The sequence below is a fragment of the Antennarius striatus genome, chromosome 7, assembly GCF_040054535.1.
Source record: "Antennarius striatus isolate MH-2024 chromosome 7, ASM4005453v1, whole genome shotgun sequence".
NCBI lineage: Eukaryota > Metazoa > Chordata > Actinopteri > Lophiiformes > Antennariidae > Antennarius > Antennarius striatus.
In genome coordinates, this window is record NC_090782.1 from 23,410,088 (window position 1) to 23,432,500 (window position 22,413).

At 46.3% G+C, this 22,413-nt stretch overlaps 3 protein-coding genes across 3 annotated transcripts in view; 1 reads left to right on the forward strand and 2 right to left on the reverse strand.

The window, feature by feature from the left end:
• Positions 1 to 457: 457 nt before the first annotated feature.
• On the reverse strand, positions 458 to 5,414 carry LOC137598945 (E3 ubiquitin-protein ligase RNF14-like). The gene is made up of 8 exons (XM_068319539.1): positions 5,273 to 5,414; positions 4,236 to 4,644; positions 3,682 to 3,812; positions 2,894 to 3,541; positions 2,533 to 2,611; positions 2,184 to 2,393; positions 1,529 to 1,701; positions 458 to 1,413 (listed from the first exon to the last, which is right to left on the reverse strand). The coding sequence occupies exons 2-8, from the start codon at positions 4,387 to 4,389 to the stop codon at positions 1,264 to 1,266; spliced, it is 1,545 nt and encodes a 514-aa protein (XP_068175640.1). The 5' UTR covers positions 4,390 to 4,644; positions 5,273 to 5,414; the 3' UTR covers positions 458 to 1,263.
• Positions 5,415 to 5,510: 96 nt separating this feature from the next.
• Positions 5,511 to 12,865, reverse strand: hps3 (HPS3 biogenesis of lysosomal organelles complex 2 subunit 1). The gene is made up of 25 exons (XM_068319538.1): positions 12,645 to 12,865; positions 11,897 to 11,993; positions 11,733 to 11,804; positions 11,553 to 11,646; positions 11,395 to 11,468; positions 11,108 to 11,320; positions 10,939 to 11,005; positions 10,769 to 10,857; positions 10,411 to 10,525; positions 10,176 to 10,317; positions 10,013 to 10,095; positions 9,741 to 9,915; positions 9,577 to 9,658; positions 9,339 to 9,496; positions 9,139 to 9,240; positions 8,532 to 8,640; positions 8,159 to 8,391; positions 7,870 to 8,047; positions 7,564 to 7,797; positions 7,233 to 7,442; positions 6,959 to 7,150; positions 6,316 to 6,420; positions 5,908 to 6,114; positions 5,733 to 5,820; positions 5,511 to 5,648 (listed from the first exon to the last, which is right to left on the reverse strand). Exons 2-25 carry the CDS (start codon positions 11,945 to 11,947, stop codon positions 5,521 to 5,523), a joined length of 3,201 nt encoding a protein of 1,066 aa, XP_068175639.1. The 5' UTR covers positions 11,948 to 11,993; positions 12,645 to 12,865; the 3' UTR covers positions 5,511 to 5,520.
• Positions 12,866 to 15,085: 2,220 nt separating this feature from the next.
• The window catches only part of bcar3 (BCAR3 adaptor protein, NSP family member), a 30,335-nt gene continuing 23,007 nt past the window's right edge, over positions 15,086 to 22,413 (forward strand). Inside the window, exons 1-3 of the mRNA XM_068319951.1 lie at positions 15,086 to 15,103; positions 19,484 to 19,614; positions 21,802 to 21,916. Of these exons, the coding sequence (XP_068176052.1) occupies positions 19,525 to 19,614; positions 21,802 to 21,916 (205 nt within the window). The 5' untranslated portion in view covers positions 15,086 to 15,103; positions 19,484 to 19,524. The remainder of the gene's footprint in view (positions 15,104 to 19,483; positions 19,615 to 21,801; positions 21,917 to 22,413) is intronic.

The window sequence follows — 22,413 nt, forward strand, 5'->3', positions numbered from 1 at the left end:
CCAGTGACTGGATCCGTGTGTGTGTGTGTGTGTGTTTATTTTCTGATGAATAAACGTGCAGATGATACTCATCACTGAGCTGGTGGTTATTAAATGTGTCTCACACGTTGTCCTCCACACCTCCGACCGCTCCGGGGGGAAATAAGCGTTCTGTCAGCGGATGCTGTGATTGGCTCTCAGCGAGAACATGTCCTACATAACCTACTCCCCCTCATCTGATAATTCCTAGATATTACCACTGCCAAGAAGGCTGTCCTCATGCCCTGCTCGTTTGTTTGTTTATTTGTCGGCAGGATATTTCACAATCCTCACAAACAGATTGTCTGAATGCTGGCTTTCATTCAAGTTAAGTGTTAGCAAGGCTCCGCTAAATTTCTGCCATTGGACGATAATGATTTAATCCATAACGCAGGAAAGGACTTGATTACTTGCAAATTAGATTTCGCTCCAATTTCCCTTTTATTCAATACAGCCTATTGACTCCATATCAGTATTAATGTTGGACTTATCATTCTTTACCCCATCCAGTAATAAAAAGAGGCATTCTTTACCCCACGTGGGAGGTGGGGGATGGGGGGGGGCAGCAGTTGAATACATGTTTAATCAATAAGGAGATGCAAAACTTCCACCAGGGTGCTGAGAATTAAAATGTGTCGTTATTTATCGCCCTCTAGTGGTTATTTAGAGTACGACATGTCTGAGAAGCTTCAACATTCACTCACCATCCTCTCTATCAGGTCCAGCCTGCCAGATGAACTGCATTAATCCTTCATGTCAGAGATTCAACAGGGTTCTGGAAACGTTCCTCAGAGACTTTGGTCCATATCAACATAATTGCTTCACACAGTTGCTGATCCGTTGATTCCGGACAGGATGGATCCACGCTTTCTTGTTGTTGACACCAAATTCCGACCCGATTATCTGAATGTTGCAGCAGAAATCCAGACTCGTCAGACCAGGTGACGTATTCTCCCGATCTTCTTTTGTTTAATATTGGTGATCCTGTGCGAATTATGGCCTCAGTTTCCTGTTCTTTCACTGGCGTCAACAACCAAAGTCACTTAAAGCACCTTTAGTCCCCGTTCTGATGTGTGAACAGCAGATTGACTTGACAACATCTACATGCCTCTTAACTTAAATATTTATATTCTATATATTATATTATTTCTCTGACAGCAACACTAAAGCTTCCTAGTTTTTTCCATCTTGTGCGTTTTCGGTTGAATACGACAGAATCCTCCGGTTGGATGCCGTTGGGTCGTCCTAACTGTAGGAATACGGGTCGTATTCCCAGAGAGAACAGGAACCATCCTGAAAATGTGCGCTCCTGTGATTGGACAGTTTGGCCAGGCAGGCCCAGCAGAACATCTGTCCACACCGAGAACACGTCATGATGTTGCAACCTTGGTTCTTCTGCAACACGAAACGTTCACACACACAGTGAGAAAAACAATATATAGTCTCACACACACACACACACACACACACACACACACACGTGATTTAAACATTGGAAGTAAATACACACCTCTATCCTGCAGAAGCAGTGTGGGCAGTATTTGCTGTTTGTCTCCATCCAGTTCTCGCTCAGACAGTCTTCCAGGGAGTTCCGTAATATCTCTCGACCATATCGGGCCTCCAGAAGGCGCTTCCTCTGCTTGCTGCCGCTGGAATAGTCGTCCCATAGGGCCTTAATCCCCTCTGAGACACACAGAAACACACAACATGGATTCACACACACGTGTCATCAGCATAAAAACGAAGACATCAAAGTGGTGTCGCGTCAGTTCTTGTAAAGCGAACAGATATTTATTCTCCGCTTCTTTCTGATGTTACTTTTTGTAAATTAAAAACCAAGAAAATTTCCATTATGACAACGATTCTTGTTTTGTGTGATATTTAGGGTTAGTTTGTTAATATATCAACTTAAATGTTCTGTTGCTCGTCTCAAAAAAACCATCTTTAAGGGTCAAATGTTGCTTTAAATTTAGGGAAATTCAATCTATTCATGCAGAAATGAAGAAAGATGTTGATGTGAGGTATTAAACTGGAACATCTCCACTCTGTCTTCTCTGTTTTCTACCTTTATGGAATAAAAAATATTCCTTTTCATTTAAACACAGGTGTAAACTGTACATCCTGTTGCACTCATTCCAACCGGAGACACACGTTTGCGTCTCTACCTGCCGTCTGGGGCAGGTCCACTCGTTCTCCCTGCTTCTGTTCTTCCTTTGTTCTCCTATTCTTCTTTCCCTGGCAGTCTTCTCTTCCGTGGTAGGTCTTCCTGCAGGCCACACAGAAGGCGAAGCCGCACACGGAACAGACGGCCGCCGCGCCTGACGTTTCCTGAATGACCGCTGCCCCGCAGGAAAGGCGTGGACAGTACACCACGTCTAAGGAGGTGCAAAAAAAACGTCTGGGTTGTTAGGGAGATTTCAGGAAATCACGGAGATTCATGCATACACGTTGGTTCTTCTAAATGCGTAAAGGCTTCAGATACTTCCTCCTTTTTCACGCATGAGGGAAACAAACCAGGCATGGCATCCAAAGTGTTCTGCAACAGCAGACGATCGTAGCGACTGAACAGCTCCTCCCCGACCAGACTCTTCACCTACATTTCAAATCATAACAGTGAGTCATACAGGGCGTGGTGTCGAGGATCTCGTCCTTAATCTGTTATCTTTCCTTTTATACTACAATGCTTTAATGGTGCTATTGAGTCTGAGCTAATTAAATAGTCACTGATTTAAAAAAAAAAAAAAAAGCAAGAAAAGCATCTTAAAAAGTGTGAGAAGTTCTGTAATGACTGAGCACTCCACAAGAGGGAGCTATAAGCAACAAAAAAATTCATTCATTCAGTCATTTTCCATATTGCTTTCGTTCTAGGCGGTACCTGTGCAGGTGTCGGACCGGCGGTGCAGGCTGACTGAGGACACGTCACCCCCCGGACGTTCCCCTCTGTGATCTGGAGCTTACAGAACTGGGTCAGACAAGCCCGGCAGAAGACGTGGCCACACCCGGGCAGCTGGACGCAGTCGGACCCGAGCCGACTCGTGTAGCACACGCCGCAGTCGAACACCGTGGAGGCGAACCGCCTCTGCTGCTGGGTCGCATCGTAGACCAGGAGTTGAGTCAGGAGGCCCAAGTGGGTCGGACGAGGTTCTCCTGGGTCAGGGGTGTCCCGTGTCCAATCGGACATCCTCGCGTCTGATTCTGAAGCATTTGGGACCTCAGAAACGGTCTCCATTGGATCGGCCTCCAAGGACGGGTCAGAGAGGTCTGGTTCCCTTGGAAACGAGTCGTCGCGGCTTAGGCTGTCTTTGGTTTCTGACTCTGGAGGGAGTTGGTCTTTGTTTGGTTCTGAGGGTGATGCTGGATTTGGGTCTGGGGTTCTGGGTTCATCAGACGGGAGCTCCAGCAGAGAAAGGATGTCCAGGAACCTGAGAGCGTCTTCTTTCAGAAACATCACCCAGATGAAGAGCACCACAGCGCCCCCGCTGGCCCGGAAGAGATCTGTAAGGTGAGCGCCGAGGAGAGAGAGCTGCAGAGAGGGGGAGGCAAACAGAATGATGTCATCATGATTGATCTCTGCCTCTCTCTGGGTGTGTGTGTGTGTGTGTGTGTGTGTGTGTCTGTGAGACACACACTGGCTGGTCGTAAACATGAGATAGTGATTATTACCTGTGTTTGTGTCAGCCAGCTGCAGGTGAGGGTGAAGGAAGGGGGGGAGAGGGATGGGTAGTCCTCAGGGAGGTCAAAGGTCAGCTGCAAGGGAGGGAGGAAGGATATCTCATACTGCCTCAGGGTTTCACCTCAACAGGAAAAAACATGACATTACGATTAATAAGTACATAAACAACAAATATCTTCAACAACCTGTAATTTTAATTTAGTTTATTTAATTTCAATTTCCTATTAGCTTCATTCAGTTCTTATCAATAGCCTTCCACGTGTATATTTGTCCCAGATTATGCAGATGCAGATTAACATATATCCTTTAGACTTGTAGGATTTCTGTATATTAACTTAAACTCATTTCTTTATTCGTTTTTTAATTATTTTTGGGAGAGTCAGAATAAGATAAAACTTTACGGGGACCCGCCTCGATTTGTTGTCTACCATTAATTATTTTTATTGCAAAATACAGAAGTGCACGAATTTTATTTTTTTATTTATATTTGCCATTTTCTAGGCTTTAATTAATTTAGCATAATTTATTTCAGGCAACCTTTTACCTTCCTTCAGAGCCACACTGAAGTCTGCAGGCAGCTCCACGGACACTCGGATTTCTCCGGCATTCTTCGACTCTTTCCGGAAGAACTCGTCCGAGCCCAGGATACTCTGGAGCGCCAGCAGTTCGTCTTCCTGATCCGCCTCGTCCGCGTTCATTCCGCCGGTACCGAACTCCACAGAACCTCTTCTGGGATTTGAACTCAACACGTCAAGGGTTGCTGGTTCGGATTACTCCGACAACTGGATGAACTCCTGCGGGAGGTTGTGCGCTCCGCTCCGGTCGGGTCCGCTCCGGTCGGCCGTCCCTCCGTTGACTCATAGGTGAACGATGACACGATCAGAATCCAGAAGTAACGTCAGAATCCACAAGTAACGTCAGTCCAATGACGTCATTATGCGAAAATAAGTCCGCTGTAAAGAAAGCTGTTATTAGTTCAGAACCGGGTCGAACCTTCAAATGAACAGAATAAAGCTGATCAATAAAAATAAATAAAAAATTACACCTAAATATCTCCTTCCGTCATCGTAAAGGGACTTATAATCACATCACGTGTTATTATCGCTTAAAGTTGTTTGTGTAAAAGTTGATGAGTCATGGTAGATTTAGATGAAGAGGTGTCGATCAGATACCTGAAGTGACGTCACGTAAAGTCAAACCACATGGGTTCGATGCTCAGGAGTGGCCCGATTATATTTGTTCTTTCAAAAGTTTTAACGTGAACAAAATTCATTTGTTAGACAGAAACAGCAGTGAAGACCCGTATTTGTGAAGTATTCCGTTACCGTCTCAGAAATCCTTTCAGAAATTTAATTTAAAACTGAACTTTTTTTTTTTTTTTGCTTTGTGTCGTGTATTTTGTTAATTCAAAGTTCCAACAGACACAACATCAGGTTTAATGAAAGACCCACTGAGTCCAACTGTGAGAAATACTGTTAAGGCACCGACTTTCAAGTCAAACATTTAAAAAAAAGAAGTGAAATCCAGATTTAAAATAAAAATAATGGACAAATATTTGTCAGTAGAAACTCAATCAGATACCGTTTCCTCGTCCTGTTCATGGGCGTCGACCTGACGCCCTGCTGTCTGTGCTCCATTGTGTTCCACTTTGAACACCATGAATCTCTCATTTCACATCATTAAATCAATGTCACGAGAAATCGAACTTTAACTGATATCCGTTCAGGTTCTTAGGAGATGATCGATGCCCCGTCTCCTGATCCGGTGTGGAGGGGGGGGGGTATGTCGACCCCACATCAGTCCGGATCCAGGATGTAGACCGATCCGCTTCATGTCAGCAGGTGTCTCTGGCAGCACGCCAACAGGTGAGGCAGGAAGTAGGAGGCGGTGCCGTCGTCAGGTATCAGCTCCAGGAACTCGGCTGGGCTCGTCTCCATGGCAACCACGACCACCGTCTCTATGGGGACGAGAACAATATCCAAACGTTAACGTGATTGGGTCGAGGCAGCTTTGAGCGTTTAAAACCGGGGGGTTGGGCGACCTTTGAGAGCAGCCAATAGGATGCCGTTGTCGGCGGCGACCCTCGTCCTGTCGCACAGCTCAGGGAGGAGCTTCTGCCACCACAGCACCTGCATGGGTGAGACAAGGTGAGGCGAGGTGAGACAGGCGGGTGAGGTCAGCCATGTCCCCAGTGGGGGGGCGGGGCCGGCGCCCACCGTGTGCGCGTCCTGTAGCTGATGGTTGGCGTAGGCGATGATGGCCTGTGGGCAGCGGTCCAGCAGCTTCTCGATGCAGTCGGCGTACTGCCCCCTCCTGGTGGCGCAGAGCAGGTGCAGGCCGAACCCCCAGGGGGTTTCCTCCGACAGGCCGTCCAGCAGGGGGGAGACGGCGCCCACAGACAGGGACGGACCGCACAGCAGGGACTGGAACACACATGAGCGGAGAGGTCTGACGCCTCGCAAATTTGAGAAAAATAATTTGGAGAAATAATTTCCCTTCTAAGGATAAATAAAGTTTATTTCATTCATTCCTTATTCTTTAACATGAATGTTCACGATCACTCCTTTTTAAACGTTAATCGATATGACCTTCGTATTTCCAGAATGCTATCACGTTTCGCAGACCTGGAGTTTGTGTAGCGCCTCCTGGTGTTGAGCGTTGGAAGTGCCAGCGGGATTGAGAACGTTGAGCCACGGGTAGAGAGCGCCGTAATGGGAGCAGGAGTTCATCTGAAAACACACAAAAACACACAAACGTCTCACTGTAACGGCGTGAACCTGAACGCCACGCCGTCAAACACGCAGCATCGACTCTGATAAAATAACTAGTTTTTAAACTAACTAACCCACTAGGTAACTAACTAGGTTTTGAGTTAACTAACACACTAAATAACAATTTTGAACTATGTTTTACACTAACTAGTTTTTGACCTAAATCACTAGGTTTTTAAATTAACTAGGTTTTGTAATAACTACCCAACTAACCCATTAGGATTTAAACTAATTAGGTTCTAAACTAATTAGGTTTTGAACTAACTAGGTTTATAAATAACTACGTTTTAAATAACTAAATTCTGAACTAATTAATTAACCCATTAGGTTCTGAGCTGAGCAGATTTTGAATTATTTTTGAATTATTATTAGTATTTATTATTTATGTTTACGTTTACATTGTTTACTTTTACACTGTATGTTTTACACCTATCCTAATTTATGTGCTTTCAACTGACCCTTTGGGACTAATAAAGTTATTTGAATTTGGATCTACCAGATCGTCGGCGCTCTTCAGCGCCCCGTGCTCGGCGTGCGGAGGTTCTGGTTCTGGGTTTGCGTCGGTCAGTCGGTCGATGTAGACGGACGCCACTCGGAACAGAAGCTCCTGAACGACGGCGTCCTGCGAGGACGCCATGAGGATGGCCTCCCAGAAGTCCACCTGCAGGCAGCGCTCGCAGCCCAGCTCCTGGAGCAGAAACGGGAGAGGTCACGACCCCGCCGCCTCCCGGGTTTGAGACGTCAGCGGCGGCGGGTTTGTGGCTCCGCACCTGGAAGACGTGATCGGCTTGTTGCAGCTGGACGTTGTTGTTCCCGTGTAGCGCCACCAGGGCGGCGACCAGCAGGCCTGGGTGGGACTTCGTCATCTGGCGAGTCAAAGTCGTGGGACGGACGTGTGTGTGTCGGCTGCCGCCATCACCACCTCTGCCGCCGTGCAGCAACAGCCTCGACTCCTCGATGAAGCCGTACACCAGCAGCATCTAGCCACACACACACACACACACACACACACACACACACACACAAACTTCTAGTTCCTTCTACATATGTCAATAAAAACGCCACACACACACACACACACACACACACGCGTCTTTTAACCTCCGTGTGTCTCTCCAGCAGCTGTGTGAACTGCGGCAGGTCGCCCAAAAGCAGCATCATGGTTGCCATGGTGATGGTCCGCGTGACCGACACGCCGGCCGCCGCCTCCGCCCGTCGCAACACCTGCAGCGTCCGGGCGGGACTCACGTTCACCATCACCGGGCTGACGCAGACGCTGACCAGCTGCGAGGGTTCTGATTGGCTGAAGATGTCTATGATGTCATCAGCTGTTTCCTGGAAACGCATCGATCTTGTGGTTAGTCTGTGGCTTCCCATTCCCGGTATCCACGGTAACCTGGTATCCACCTGACTCAGACTGGGCTCCGCCTCCTCCAGCAGGTGATGCTTCAGGTAAAACAGGAAGCCGGGGCCGTAGGAGTGAGGCATCCTGGGAAGTGGGCGGTTCCTGGAGATGACCTCCTTGACTGACAGGCCAGACATCCTGTAATACGGCAAAGCCAGGTGGCAGTCCGTCTGATTGGCCCTGACAGGAGCAGGACAATTCAAATTCAAAGAATTTATTTGTCCCCAAGGGGCAAATGAAAGCAGTGTGTGTGTGTGTGTGTGTGTGTGTGTGTGTGTGTGTGTGTATTACCTGCTGAAGCTGTCTCCCAGCTGTGCACAGTTCTCCCTGAGGGCTCCCTCCAGCTCTTCCTCTGATCCGTCTCCGTTCATCTGCTGAGTCGCCGCCGGGTCGCCCTCGGGGTTCTGTTGCCGTGGCGACGCCTGGAGCAAGGCGGCTCGGAGGAGGAGGTGCGCCTCGCTGAGGAGGTGTCGCAGGCTTTGGGCCTGCGGGCTGGTCTCGGCGTACCGCTGGCTGTATTCAACCTGACACAGACACACACACACACACACACACACACACACACACACACACACACGGGAGGACGGAGAGTCACGAAAACACACACACACACTTTTTTTTTTTTTAATCCATAATTTAATTTTTAAAGTCCTGGCCGTGTTACCAGCTCTCTGTAGAGAGTGAGGGGCGGGACGGTGTCGATCACGTAGAGGTTCCACCCGTGACCCGCCGTGCTGCTCTCTCTGGGGGAGGAGATCGTCCACTTCCTGCTTCTGAGGTCAAAGGTCAGACAGAAAGCGTGATCAGAGGAAGGAAGTGACCTGAACTGTCGCGGTCGCTCGTTGCCACATTTACAAGAAGCGTTGACAACATATATTTTTATACCATGGTGGGGGGGGGGGGGTCGGTGCTCGATTCTGATTGGCTGAGTGGGCGTCTATCAGTTCATGGGGGGGAGCAGCTGGCAACCCAGAGGAGGAAGAGGGGGATTTAGATATTCATGGATCCAGGAGGCAGATTGATGATGTCATGATACTTCCTGCTCAACCTCTGATTGGCTAAGAGGTTGCCCCCCCCACCCCCTCTCCACACACCCCCCCCTCCCATGGTATAAGTGGATAATGTCCTCCAAGGCATCATGAACACACACCAACACGTCTGTAAATGTGTTTAATCCACTGACGGAGGAGCAGGACGGCGCTGCATCGTTTACAAGTTAGAGGATTAGAGACGACACACACTTGAGGGGGGGGGGTTAAGGTTCGTCTTACAGGAGGGGGCGCGATAGAAGGCTCCCCAGAGCCGGTGTGGTAGAGGGTTCGATTCCAACTGCCTGGAAAATACCAGTCAGCACCGTGTGCTCTCTGAGCTCACTGAGGTAACACACACACACACACACACACACAGTCAACAAGCTTGTAAATGCATGTATGCGTCCACACACACACACACACACACGCGCGTTACTCACAGGCTCCTGCGCTGCGGGGTGCGTTCCGTTTCCGGCGGCGTCTCGGCGTCGGCGGTGGACAGCAGGATGACGCGGCGGCCGTGGACACACACCGACCGCAGGCCGATGAACAGCTGCATCCTGAGCGCACACACCTCCATGCTGCAGGGGGGGCAGGCCTGCGTCCGGAACACGACCTACATCACACACTGAACAGGGGGGAGGGCGGGGGCGGATTCAGACGCGGCGCTGCTCGTACCTTCACCGTGGTGTCGATGTAGGGGTCGTCGATCCGGGCCGCTAGCGCCGCGCAGCGCACCGTGTAGCACTGCAGCGCACTCCTGTCACACACACACACACACACTGAGACTCAGCGTAGATGGATGGACCCCCCCCGTTCGTGGGCTGGGGCCGCAGACGCACCTGGTGATGACGTGCAGCAGCTGGTCGCTCAGCGCGGCGCCCAACACCCGCTCCGGGTACTGATAGACGGACAGGAGCTCCACCCCCCCCTTCAGGCTGTACAGGTACCCGCAGGAGGGGAGGGAGAAGAAGCAGAACACACAGGGGGGGTCCTCTGGAGACGCCGACCGGGTTCCTGACAGGGAGAAACAACCAATCACAGGTCGTCATGGAGAACCTGGAGACACCAGGTTCGTCCCGACCAGTGTTCCCAGTGCATTATGGGTACTGACTGGTGAACAGCGGGTACAGCTGAAGGGAGTGGAGGTGAATCTCCTCGGCAACGCAGCCCTGGACGAAGTCTGGAGTGAAACTCCTGCAAACAGAAAAAACAACAACCCCCAGCTGGGATGAGAAACTGGCTCTGAGGACGTTCTCTGAACGCCACCGCCTCACCTGAAGAGGACGTACGACACCGAGTACTGTCCTCTGTCCTCCAGCCCCGTCTTCTCGATGCTCACGCGGATGGGGCAGTCTTTAGCTCGATCCCCGAACAGCTCCTGGTGTCGCTGGAGGAGCAGGAAGTCCGTCTGATCGTCTAAACGACACACGGACGGTGAAGCCATCGGCTCTCACGTCATCCAGGAATTAAAAAACGGTTTCCTTTGGATTTTGTTTTGGGGGAATTAACCTTGGTTTGTGTCTGACGATTCCTCCTGGACTTCCGGTTCGGATGATGCCTCTAGTTTGAGAACCAGCACTTCCAGCTCTGTCTCCACTGCTACGAATCCGTCACACAGCGCCACCTGGTGGGCAAAGGACGTAACAGCGTGAACACAACTTCAGCCGTCAGAAAAAAAAATTGAAATAAAATCTCTTTTGTTTGTTAAATTATTCTCAAATTTTATCTGTTTATGTTACAATTACTGATAATTGAGATTATTTTTATTTTAGCAAATAGATAATTCTCATGTGTTTATATAATCATGTCATAAAAATGATGGAAAAACAATTTAAAAAAAGAAAAGAAGAAAGCAAATAGAAAACACCTGCTTAGGCTTGACGTCTGACAGATGCAGGATAACCGATCGCTCAAAATCCAGGATGGATAAATTCTGGTTTGACGTTGACGTTTGAACTAAAGATTAGAGCAAATAAAAGTCATGAATCTGATCTCCCTTCATCTCTTTAACGTTTCCTGTGATGAACGTGTCCTTACCCGGACCTGGACCCGGACCCGGAGCGGGGTTCTGGTGGGTGTTGGGCCAGGAGCCTTGAAGGATCTGCTGGTTTCATGAGGAATAGACATTTTTTTTTTAGCATTTCTAGAATCCACTGCTGTGAGAGGAGCGTCTCTCCGGTGGGGGGGTGGGGGGTGTTGTTCTCACCAGGCTCTGCTGGTTCTGTCTCCTCAGCGTGAATAGAACCAGAGTGTCGTCGCACCCCACCAGCAGGTCCCCCGTGATGGAGCAGCACGCCACGGCGACGGGACGCTCCGACAGGGGGATCTCGATGATCTCCATCTGCGCCCCGCCCCTCATGGACGCCCCGCGCAGCAGGTGGCCCAACAAACGCACCCCGACCCGGGCTTTCTCCTCCGCCTGAACGGAAAGCCAGAAATCTGACAGATGATGTGGAGCGTAGGGGACAAACCACGCCGGGCGGGCGGCCGTACCTGGTGGCGCCAGTTAGTGTACGCCCTCAGGTGGGTGGCGCCGTTCTTCTCCTCTATGGTGACGAGGTAATCTCCTGGATGGGGGGGTGAAGGAGGTGAAGACGATAAGGTGATTTCTTTCTACTCACAAGGACGCTCGTGCTTTTTTTTTTTTTTACCCATCTTGCTGTGCTGGATGCTCCTCACGGCGTCCATGGTGGCGAAGCGGCAGATGAGGGGGCAGCTCTCCTGCTCCACATCGTAGGCCTCCACCTGCGGTTTAGATCCACACGTCATATCACAACAAACAAGTTAACACCAAAAAATAATCAATTTAAATACTAGGCTGTGATGCTGACCTTGCATCCTCCGGTTGCCACGACGAACAGCGCCCCGCCTCCGCAGCAGACGAGTCCAGGCTCCTGCTCCACCTGAGCAAAAAGAAAACAAAAAAACAGGAGGGACGGGAGGTAAGAAGAGACGTCACGTGATCCGTATCTGGGATCAGACGCGTTCCGCTCACCTGTACGATCTGCTGCGAGGAGAACGGATGGCAGTTGTACACGTGCACCATCTTCACACCGCCGGTCGGATGCTTCAGGATTCATCCAGCAGGAATCCTGGAAGCAAACAGATTCAGGTTAAGTGGAACGTCTGGTGTGATGACATCTTCATCACCGCTCCAACAGGATTCCAGCAAGTCGTATTCAAAACATCCACGTTTTCATCTCAGTGGAGATGTTTTCAGGTGATTTGGTCATTTTCAGATATTTCCCCAGTGAAGGAGGAAAAACATCAAAAAATTTTAAATTAAATGAAAATGTTTACAAATCAACAGCATCTCATCTTTTTAAATGACATATTTTCCTCTTGGTTTCCATGACGTGTTCAATCAGAAGGAAAAAACAACCCTGTTTTACAATTAATCGATTATTTATTGGAACGATAGCTGCATTCCTTCCTGGATGCTCATGAAATACTGACATTAACTTCCTTAATGTCAGTTAAACTATAGTAAAAGCTACACAAAAATCAATTTTGACCCATGTTTACAATAAAAGTGAACGTCCTTCATCTTTTTCCCGCATCTCCCTCCAGACTTTCCTCTAATCGATATCACATGCAGGTCTTGTGAGCAGCGGCAGCCCGACCCGTTCCAGTTCAGATGGGAGGATTTTAATGTTTGTTTCGCTTCCACTCCGGATAAATTAGCATAAACCTGATGGAATCGTTACAGAAAATAAAGTTATTCTTTTTTTAAAATAACATACCAACAGAAGGATTCCGTTTCTTCTCCTCCTACCGAGGGATTCCGCAGTTTTATTGATCTCACGCTGTGAAGGAGGAAGTGATCTGTCAACCAAAACAACTAAGTCCCGCCTACTCTTGATTTTCATTGGTTTAATTTCCAGTTAGCGCTGTGCTACGCGTTCTCATTGGTTATAAAATAGTCACATGTTGGTAGGTAGAGTTCTTTGGTTTTGCGGACCTTTATCTCTTTCCCCGTTACTTTTTTTTTTTTAAATAAAGTTCTAACTAACGTTTTTAACTCACTTTTTCTTTTCTTTTGAATTCGAAAAATGTTTTTTGAAAAGATAATGAAGGTAATCAAACAAGAAAAAAAAAAAAAAAAAAAGTCTGCTGTCAATTGCAGTGGAACCTTATCTACTCTATTGCCCCATGTAGGAAATAGCTTTGTGAGTTTCCCAGCATGCTTTGAGATGGTGCGTTCACGGCCATGAGCCCCGTGTTTGAGTGTGTCCTACTTATTCACCACTATTAAAATATCATTAGATTAAAGGAATTACAGTATTTGTATTATATATTTTCTTCACTCTTAATATTTTATGTACCTTTTTTTTTTTAGCCTAGACTGTTCTTTTAAATCTCTTTAGGATAAAAATGTCACTAACAGGATATATTTAAAATTTATTAGACTATTTCCATTCATCATTTTAAATTTCATACTCTTATTACTGCTTTAGAAGTAGATAGATGCTTTTTGTGACAGACCACAAAAATAAAAACACTGCTACCAAATCAGATCTTTCCTCTCATGATATTTAAATGTCACGAGTGTGACTTTAACATTGGTGATAGATTAGTTTGGTGTTAAATCTGACTCACTTTCAGCTCTACAGCTTTTGTCTCGTAAACCTGCAGAGAGACAACATGACCAGAGAACTTTCCGGTGTTGACAGTGCAAACAGCTTCTCCCTCCATATTATCCAAAGGGTTGGTGTTGTGGTTTCACAACATTCGTGTTAACTCAGGTATTCACCTGGCCCAAGGTCAGCCCTGGTGTTTTTAGTGCTGTGATGATTGACATTGTTTCTCATCTAGTTTGTCTAACACAGTAAATTAAAATCCAGCTTGATTTGATTTTGTATGTTGTTTTATTTGAGTCAGGTTTGCAGATTTAAATTATTTAGTTATGGCAGCTTATTTTAGTACATCCCATCTAGATTTTTAAAACAAATGTAAAAAAAAACATACAATTACAGACCTTTATGCTCGGAATGCATGTGTGCTTCACATGTTTGGAAGTGGAAGCTGCCCCCAGGGACCAGAGAGTGTTGCTACGCACACAAGGAGGAAAATACAGGTAAGAGTTTTTATTCTGTATGATGGCTGTTTTTGCAGCACAGCTTCGCGTTTTACTGAGAAATACCGCATGGGGGCAGGAGTTCACACGAATTGAGTCATAGCACCAGATTTAATAAATGTATTCACACATATGGATGGTTTATGTGAAATATCCTTTAAATACATTATAGGAATGCTCATAAACACGTTTGCAGCTATATTTGTGTAATGTGACAGTTTTTATTTTTCTTATTTTTTCAAGTATTTTGCTTCTTTTTTTTCACCCCGGGGTCATGCAGTTTGTGGTTTGACCTTTATTTTGTAAAGTTCCTGTCAGGGCGGATTTTAATTTGAAAGACTCTTTGTTAGATTTGGAAAAAAGCGAAGATTAATGGAGTCTTTACTGAAATCAGGAGAACGGAGATTCGGTCGTTCTAACAACTGAAGTTTGTTTCGGTTTCATTATAACTAACATGTTTACGTTTAAATTTATGTTGTCATAGCAACGGGACTCGAAACAACAAACTAAGCAACGTTCATGGTGTGATTTAGGGTTGTTGTTTTTTTCTTTATTCGACTTTCATTAAGGTTTTCTGAATCTGATTGGTTGCTGAGGTGCAAAGTTCTTTTTTCTTTTCTTTTCTTTTCTTTTCTTTTCTTTTCTTTTCTTTTCTTTCCTGATATTTAATTTAATATAACTGTCAGTTTATCTGTTTTAAGCTGTTGTATTGATACGCATTACTAGTTGTAATATTATTTACTTGGAATAATAAAATTGTCTCTTTTATTATTATATTTTGCGCATCCCAGTTTAAAATTCATGAAGCCTCAAGGATGTTAGGCAACACCCCCCCCCTCTCTCTCTCTCTCTCTCTCTCTCTCTCTCTCTCTCTTTCTCTCTCTCTCTCCCTCTCTCTCCCTCTCCCTCTCTCTCTCTCTCTCTCTCTCCCTCTCTCTCTCTCTCTCTCTCTCTCTCTCTCTCTTTCTCTCTCCCTCTCTCTCTCTCTCTCTCTCTCTCTCTCCCTCTCTCTCTCTCCCTCTCTCTCAGGTACCCCTTCCCTTCATCCCAGCAGTATTTTCTCCTCAGTAAACGTGCAGCGGTTCATCAGGACGTGTTGAGTCTCTGTCTGTCTGCATCCCTGAGGTAAGACTTCAGAAAACATGATTTCAAAAGATTTAAATTAAATAACCTACGCTCTCCTATAAGACATTAAAGAGGCATCTCTTTATTTTTTGCATTTGTGCATGTGGGATTAAAAAATATATACCAACTACACTGATATGCATGTTGAATCTTATTTCAGAATTAGGGAAATATTTATTATTTGATATATTTGATATATTTATGTGATGATAGAAGCAAACAAATCAGTTTGGAGCCGACTTCTTGAAATTTTGTGGGAGTTTTTTTTGGAAGTTTGAACAGATTCTAAATTCATTTTTTTCCTGGAGAACTTATAAATAGAAGCGCTCATAGAGCAGTCAGTCCTTCTTGTATTTGTGGATCGGTTTGAGTTCTGCTGTCGGTAAAACCTGAGAGGTTTTCAGACGAGGAGGAACTGGGTTTACATTACGAGCAGGAATGCCCTTACCTCAGACCTGAGTCATGCAAATTATACCTCCCTTCTCTTTCTCCCAATCTCCTATCTTCAAGCTGTTATTTCAAGCCCAATCATTTAACCTCAAACTGGAGCAGAAATTTCATAAACATTTTAGTTATTTTTACGCAGAGCTTCCTCCCCTGAATCCTGTTTTCTGGACTGACATCACAGTTATAATTAGAAATATTCCAGAAGCAAATTTAGTTTAAAAAAAAAAAAAAAAAGGAAGTAGAAAATGGAAAATCAAGCTTCATACTTGTCGTGTTTTAAATAAAAACAGTCAGAATATTAAAACTGCATTGCAAATAAGCAACTGCGAAACGCCTCCCATTTCTAAGACAAATAAAAATGAAAATTTCCAAAGCAGTGATGACTGCTCGCATATTTCCCTACATGTTTGACAGCTCAGCAATGCAGAAACATGCTTCTGAATGTGAGTTTTAAAAAAAACAACAACCTCTCAACCAGTTTTTAGGACGAAATAAATCTTCACATTTACGCTGAGTGACAAAAAAACCTGCCGGGTGATTTAATGATATGAGATTGTGCTCCTTCAAAGAAACAACTGAGCTGGGAAATGTGTGATTTTATGGGATTGAATTACAGCTGAAGGATTTTCCTGTCTCTCTCTGGTCTTGTTAAAGAAATATAGACACTTGGAGTTAAATACGTAGTAAAACAACACCAGGACGGATCGTTTTAATCCGTCTGGGATCCGTCTTGAAAGTGAAAATCCAAATGAAAAACTGCTTATTCTGCTGCAGCGCAGACACAAAACCATCTGGAGTGTCCTACAAATGATGTCTACAGCTACTCCAGCTACCAGACGTTTTTATACGACCTTTGTGTGTGTGTGTGTGTGTGTGTGTGTGTGTGTGTGTGTGTGTGTGTGTGTGTGTTCGTGTGTGTATGAGAGAGAGATAACTTGATGAAGCTGTCAATTGCACAAATTACCCTGGCAGCAGTTTATCCTCTCCTCACACATGCACACACACGCAGCCGTGGAACGACTTCAGCCCTTTAATAAAGTCTCTGAGGAGAAAATGAGTCGTGCAAAAAAGAGAAATAAAAGGAAGAAAGGATGCATATAAAGAAATGATAACTGTGATGTGATGATGAGGCGCTTCTCTAGGAGGGTTGGGGAAATATGGAGGGATTGGAGGATGAGAAAAGGGAGGAAACCTGAAAGGCGTCCATCATGTGTCGTTGTCATGACAACCGGGAAGCCATCATGCCTCCTGGTTTATTAGTGCAGTAAGAGAACATCATCACCATCACCATCATCATCATCCTGCATCCTGGCTCGGCTCCAGCAGTTGGAATCGTCCGGGCGACGGTTGATGCTGATGTGATTTCTGCAGCTTAATTCAATCGGTGGGATGCTGAGGGGCCTAATGCGGGCGTCCAATCGGATGCCCGTGGCATCACGGAGACTAACTGAGTGTTCTAATGCTACCAGCTGGGGTGGGATAGGTCCATCTATATTCTGTAACTCGATGGACGCTGTGACTGCACTCCAGAGAAATGTGGTCATGGGAAAAATCCGAGGTCAAGACGAACGGGGAGAGGAGATGGGGTCGGTCGGGACAGGAAGGGGAATCCTCCGAGGGACGGAGCGAGCATTCAGTTCTCCGTCGGTTCCGCGGGGAATACTCGCTTCTTCTTGACCTTCTCTGCACGAGCACGGCCCTCTTTTGGAAACAACTGTTAAAAAATAAGCAGATCCAGGATTTGTTCTTCTCTTTCCCTCCTGATGGAGACATCTCCAATCCACAAGCAGAAATCTAACACCCCCCCCCCCGCCAAAGGAGGCAACAAGTGCATGTTGCCCCATCTTTCCAAACTCCTCACTCCCTCTTTCCCTTCCTGGTTTGTCTGGAATGTTTCTGTGATCTTTCAAGACTTTTTTTTTTTTTTTAACAACCATGTGGAGCGCTTTGGGAATTTTATGAGATAAAACGCTCACGCCCCCCCCCCCCCCCCCCAAAAAAAGAAAAACCCGCCTCAACGCCTTTAAATGGCGTGCAGCTGTTGAATGGTCATCTGGAGGAAAGATGCTGTTACAGATCCTGTTGAAGTCTTTACCTTTGGCTGAATGTGTTTACCCCCCCCAACCCCACCCACCACCATATCTCACCCCCCCACCTCCAGCTTCTGTCTAAAGGAATGAAGGTTTGAAGGTTTACAAATGCAAACAGCTCAGCTTCAGGAATTCTTCTTTGGGAAACACGAGTCAGGATTTAATCTGGTGATTTGGCTCTGGAGCACAGAAAATAATCTTGCAGTTGCTTTGCTTGTGATTTTTGCTATTTATGGGGGTGTTGGAGTGTGTGTGTTTGTGTGTGTGTGTGTGTGTGTATGTGGGGTGGGGTGGAGTTGCTTAATGTTGTTTTATCTTGTTTTGATAGTTGGATTTTCCTAATCTTGCTGTATTTTGGCATTTGCCCATGCAGGGACTACAGATGAAAATTAGCTTTACGCTACGCTCTGGTCTGTGTAACATGTTTGTTGTGCAAGTTCTCTGCTAAATAAACAAACAAACAAACAAACAAATAAATAGAAAGATAAACAGATAAATAAATGAATAATTTATAAGTTTTTGCGGCCTTTTCCGGCCGATGGGCTTCAGATGGTGGGAAGAGACGAGCTGAGCTGCGTTGGCAGTTTTGCATCATCAGCATAATGGACAGAGCCCATAATGCTAATGACTGTCCGTGCATTTATTTGTGGCTCAGTGTGTGTGTGTGTGTGTGTGTGTGTGTGTGTGTGTGTGTGTGTGTGTGTGTGTGTGTGTGTGTGTGTGTGGGATGGAATATGTTGATGCGTAGTGTAGGCTCTTTGTTCACTGTTGTGATGAACTCATGACAGCAAAGGAGGAACTGACTGGTTTTATCCTCACCATCATGTAGTTTTCCAAGGAGAGCCAACGTGAGTCATGGTATGTAATTTGTGTAACCTGAGTAATAACCTGAGGGGGGGCCTTGAACACTCTACGAAGTGCTTATAACAGCCCCGCAGCTACATGAGGTTGTTTGTTCTCCTGAACGACCTCCAGTCTTCCATTAGACCCAACTTGGACACCAGGAGAACGCCCCTGTGTGTGTGTGTGTGTGTGTGTGTGTGTGTGTGTGTGTGTGTGTGTGTGTGTGTGTGTGTGTGTGTGTGTGTGTGTGTGTGTGTGTGTGTGTAACGACACCAGGAGGACGACGCCTCTATATATGATGACACTTCATGGATTAGATTGATACAAGTGTGTGCGTGTGTGTGTGTGTGTGTGTGTGTGTGTGTGTGTGTGTGTGTGTGTGTGTGTGTGCGTGTGTGTGTGTGTATTCTGGAGGTGGGTCGACCGCGATGGGGTCAGCTGACACACGGTGACATCACGTACGCCTCTGAGACATCTCTTAATGTGATTGGGTGGGATGAAGGGCACTGAACACACACACACACACGCACACACACACACACACACATACAAAAACACACACTCACACACACACGCACATCAAATTCAGTATAGAAAGACATTTTTTCATCAATAGAAATCAGTTTCTTATTGATCCCAAACAAGCTGATTTACGTTCATTTCAAATCAATCTGTAAGTGTTTGATCCTCACTTCATTGCTTTGTAACGGCTGCTTTAATTCAGCTATTTAATTTTCTTTTATTGCATAAAAAAGTAGAGCTTCTACAAGCCAGCGTGCATCATTCATGTCTTGAATGTGAGAGGTAAGGTGACACGGTCACAAGTCAGCAGAAATGAGTGATTCTAAATTCAATAACCAGCAGCAACAGGAGAGGAGAATGGATTCACCACCGTTTGAGATAAAATAGGAAAAAACTTCATAACATTTTAGAAGTGATTTGAATGTTTTTTCTCTTTGGATTGTAAGTTCCTCTGAAATCAGCTTGTGTTCTGTTCCAGCTTCCACCTGAGAATCTACGCAAGACCCTGAATGCATCACCATGAAGCACCAGTCCATCTCCAGGTGGCTGAGTCAGCTCGGACTGCCGCAGTACTGCGTGGCGCTGGAGCAGGAGTATGATGGTCTGGAGGTAAAACCAACGTTCACACCTGGAAACACATCCACAAGCCATTGACTTCTGGTTTAATTTCAGGAGTAAATAATGGCTGAAAACCGGTTTTTCATTCCGAAGGCAGGAGTAGACTAAACATCCACTGCACAAGGTTACAGGAACAACGCCAAGAGATTCTGGATGATCAGACCCCACAACAAATGTCCTCCTCATCTTCCTTTCCACAATTGTTTTGAGACATTATTTCGAAAAAAACACCTAAATCTGCAGGAATAGCCCACCCCCAACATCCCTAAACAACCCCTAAACTACCCTAAAGCACCCCAAACTACCCTAAAACATCCTATACTACCCTAAGCCACCCTAAGACACTCTAAGCTAGCCTAAACAACCCTGAAACATCCTAACCCACCCTAAACTACCATAAACAATCCTAAACAACCCGAAACTACCCTACAACACTCTATAGCCTAAACAACTCGGAAACATCCTAACCCACCCTAAACTACCATAAATGATCCTAAACAACCCTAAACTACCTTAAAACACCATAAACTATACATACACAACCCTAAACAACCCTGAAACACCCTGACCTACCCTAAAGCACCTAAACTACCGTAAACAACCTTAAAAACGCCTGAAACGCCCTGAACTACCCTGAACTACCATAAACAACCCTGAACTACCCCCACTACCCTAAACTACCCTAAAACAAAACTTCTAAACTATCCCGCACAGGGCAGGAAGTTTATAAAATGAATGACTGGATTTCTTCTCTGAAATTCTGGAGGAGGCAGGATTAGTTCTGATGTTTAAATGAAAAAATATGAAAAACTTTATTTAAAATTCGTACATGTTTTCTGATTGTTTGTCTCATGAAACTTCATCACATCACACTTCACCCACAATCCTGATTGGGCATCACAAAGCGTCCAGGATTTCTGGACGCTCTCTAAACTCAATCTGAAGCTGATGGATTCCAGCTGCCTGCGCTCCTCTTCCTCTGCTCTCCGGTTCTCATGGCGGCGTTCTGTCCATCATCGTCATCATCTTCATCGCTGCACCAACATTGAGGCGCTGCAACAACACGACGTCCACAGTGTTCACATCCGAGTCCAAGACAGAAAGAGCAAAGAAAACATGTCAGCTCGCTCTGAACACAGAGGGAGAGACGAGGGCCGTGATGACACACACACACACACACACACACACACACACACACACACACACACACACACACACACACACACACACACACACACACACACACACAGAGTCAATGAATGTTTGCTAGTCCTCTTAACATCAGCAGAACTAATGTGGTGTCTTCTATAACCCACTACTGTGTTATTACTGACCTGTCTAGGCCTGTTGACTCTGTGTGTGTGTGTGTGTGTGTGTGTGTGTGTGTGTGTGTGTGTGTGTGTGTGTGTGTGTGTGTGTGTGTGTGTGTGTGTGTGTGTGTGTGTGCGTGCGTGTGTGTGTGCGTGTGTGTGTGCATATTAAGACAAAGTTTCTTTTTGCGTGTTATTCTCACTTCCTGCTTTGCATTTCTGCAGCCTTGCATGCACACGTTGTCACGTCTAATTGAATTGTGTTCTGCGTGTGTGTATGTGTGCGTGTGTGTGTGTGTGCGTGTGTCCACAGCTTTGTCCTCTGGACGTGTGTGTAGTCTAAATAGACCAGTGTTTGTGATGAGCAGAACAGAACAGTCGTATTGTTGAGGAAGAACAACGAGTCTTCGCTTTGAGGCGGGAGCGTCCCGTGACGACACACACACTGTGTGTGTGTGTGTGTGTGTGTGTGTGTGTGTGTGTGTGTGTGTGTGTGTGTGTGTGTGTGTGTGTGTGTTTGTGTGGCTCCATTACGGCACCAGGTTGACTTGTGGTTCAAAGACCCCCCTTCCCCCTCCAACCTGTGCTATTTTGGGGGTCGTGAGGCGGGGTGTTTCCGTGGATGCTGTAATGACAGGACTGGGATCAGGGGAGGAGACGACACACTTCTTGCAGACGGCAGGTCACCAGTCCTGGTTGTTTTTCAAATTTTTTCACCTTGGAGAAGAGATTTGCACCCGTTATGGTGCTGACTCATCTTTTACGTTGAGATCATGTGACCTGATACGAGGACCACACCTCAGATCAGTTCCCAGATTATAATCTGCACGGCCTCAGATTAACGCTACCTTCTTGTCGTCTTTCCCAGGACCTGCTCCACCTCTCCGAATACGACCTGCTGGAGCTGGGAGTCCACGACCACCTGCACCGCCTGCACCTCCTCACGTCGCTGCGCCTCCTCCAGGAGCGAGAGAGGAGGAGAGGTAGTCCCGTCTCCCCTTCACCCTTATCAGTCCCCTCAGACTCCTGCTCCAAAGCCCCATGCAGACAGATTCAGATAGCATTTAGCGTCGTGTGAAGACATGCTTACGCCTGGGGGGTCCACCGGTGGGGGGGGGGGATGTCTGATGCAGGACAATACTGTGTCAAATGCACACACACACACGCACACACACACACACACACACACACTTACACACACACTCCTGTCAGTGAGGAGGGAGAAGCCTGCAGTCCTGCTGGGTTTAATCACTTGTAAAGTGTGTATGTGTGTGTGTGTGTGTGTGTGTGTGTGTGTGTGTGTGTGTGTGTGTGTGTGTGTGTGTGTGTGTGTGTGTGTGTGTGTGTGTGTGTGTGTGTGTGTGTGTGTGTCACACACTGCTTTGTTTGCCGAGTTTCCCATGCATTATACTGTGAAATCTAACTGTTGTCTTGGTGACGGCGTTCCCTTCAAACCAAGTAACAAAATTATTTTGCAGAA

Coding starts and splice junctions, on each gene's coding strand:
- LOC137598945 (XM_068319539.1), bottom strand. CDS start 4,389: ATGAACGCGGACGAGGCGGATCAGGAAGACGAACTGCTGGCGCTCCAG. Junction 2,394..2,532: donor CACTTTGGATGCCATGCCTG/GTTTGTTTCCCT, acceptor GCACCTCCTTAG/ACGTGGTGTACTGTCCACGC. Junction 1,702..2,183: donor GGACCTGCCCCAGACGGCAG/GTAGAGACGCAA, acceptor TGTGTGTCTCAG/AGGGGATTAAGGCCCTATGG.
- hps3 (XM_068319538.1), bottom strand. CDS start 11,947: ATGGTGCACGTGTACAACTGCCATCCGTTCTCCTCGCAGCAGATCGTA. Junction 11,647..11,732: donor TGGCAACCGGAGGATGCAAG/GTCAGCATCACA, acceptor TCTAAACCGCAG/GTGGAGGCCTACGATGTGGA. Junction 5,821..5,907: donor AGCTACAGGACGCGCACACG/GTGGGCGCCGGC, acceptor TCACCCATGCAG/GTGCTGTGGTGGCAGAAGCT.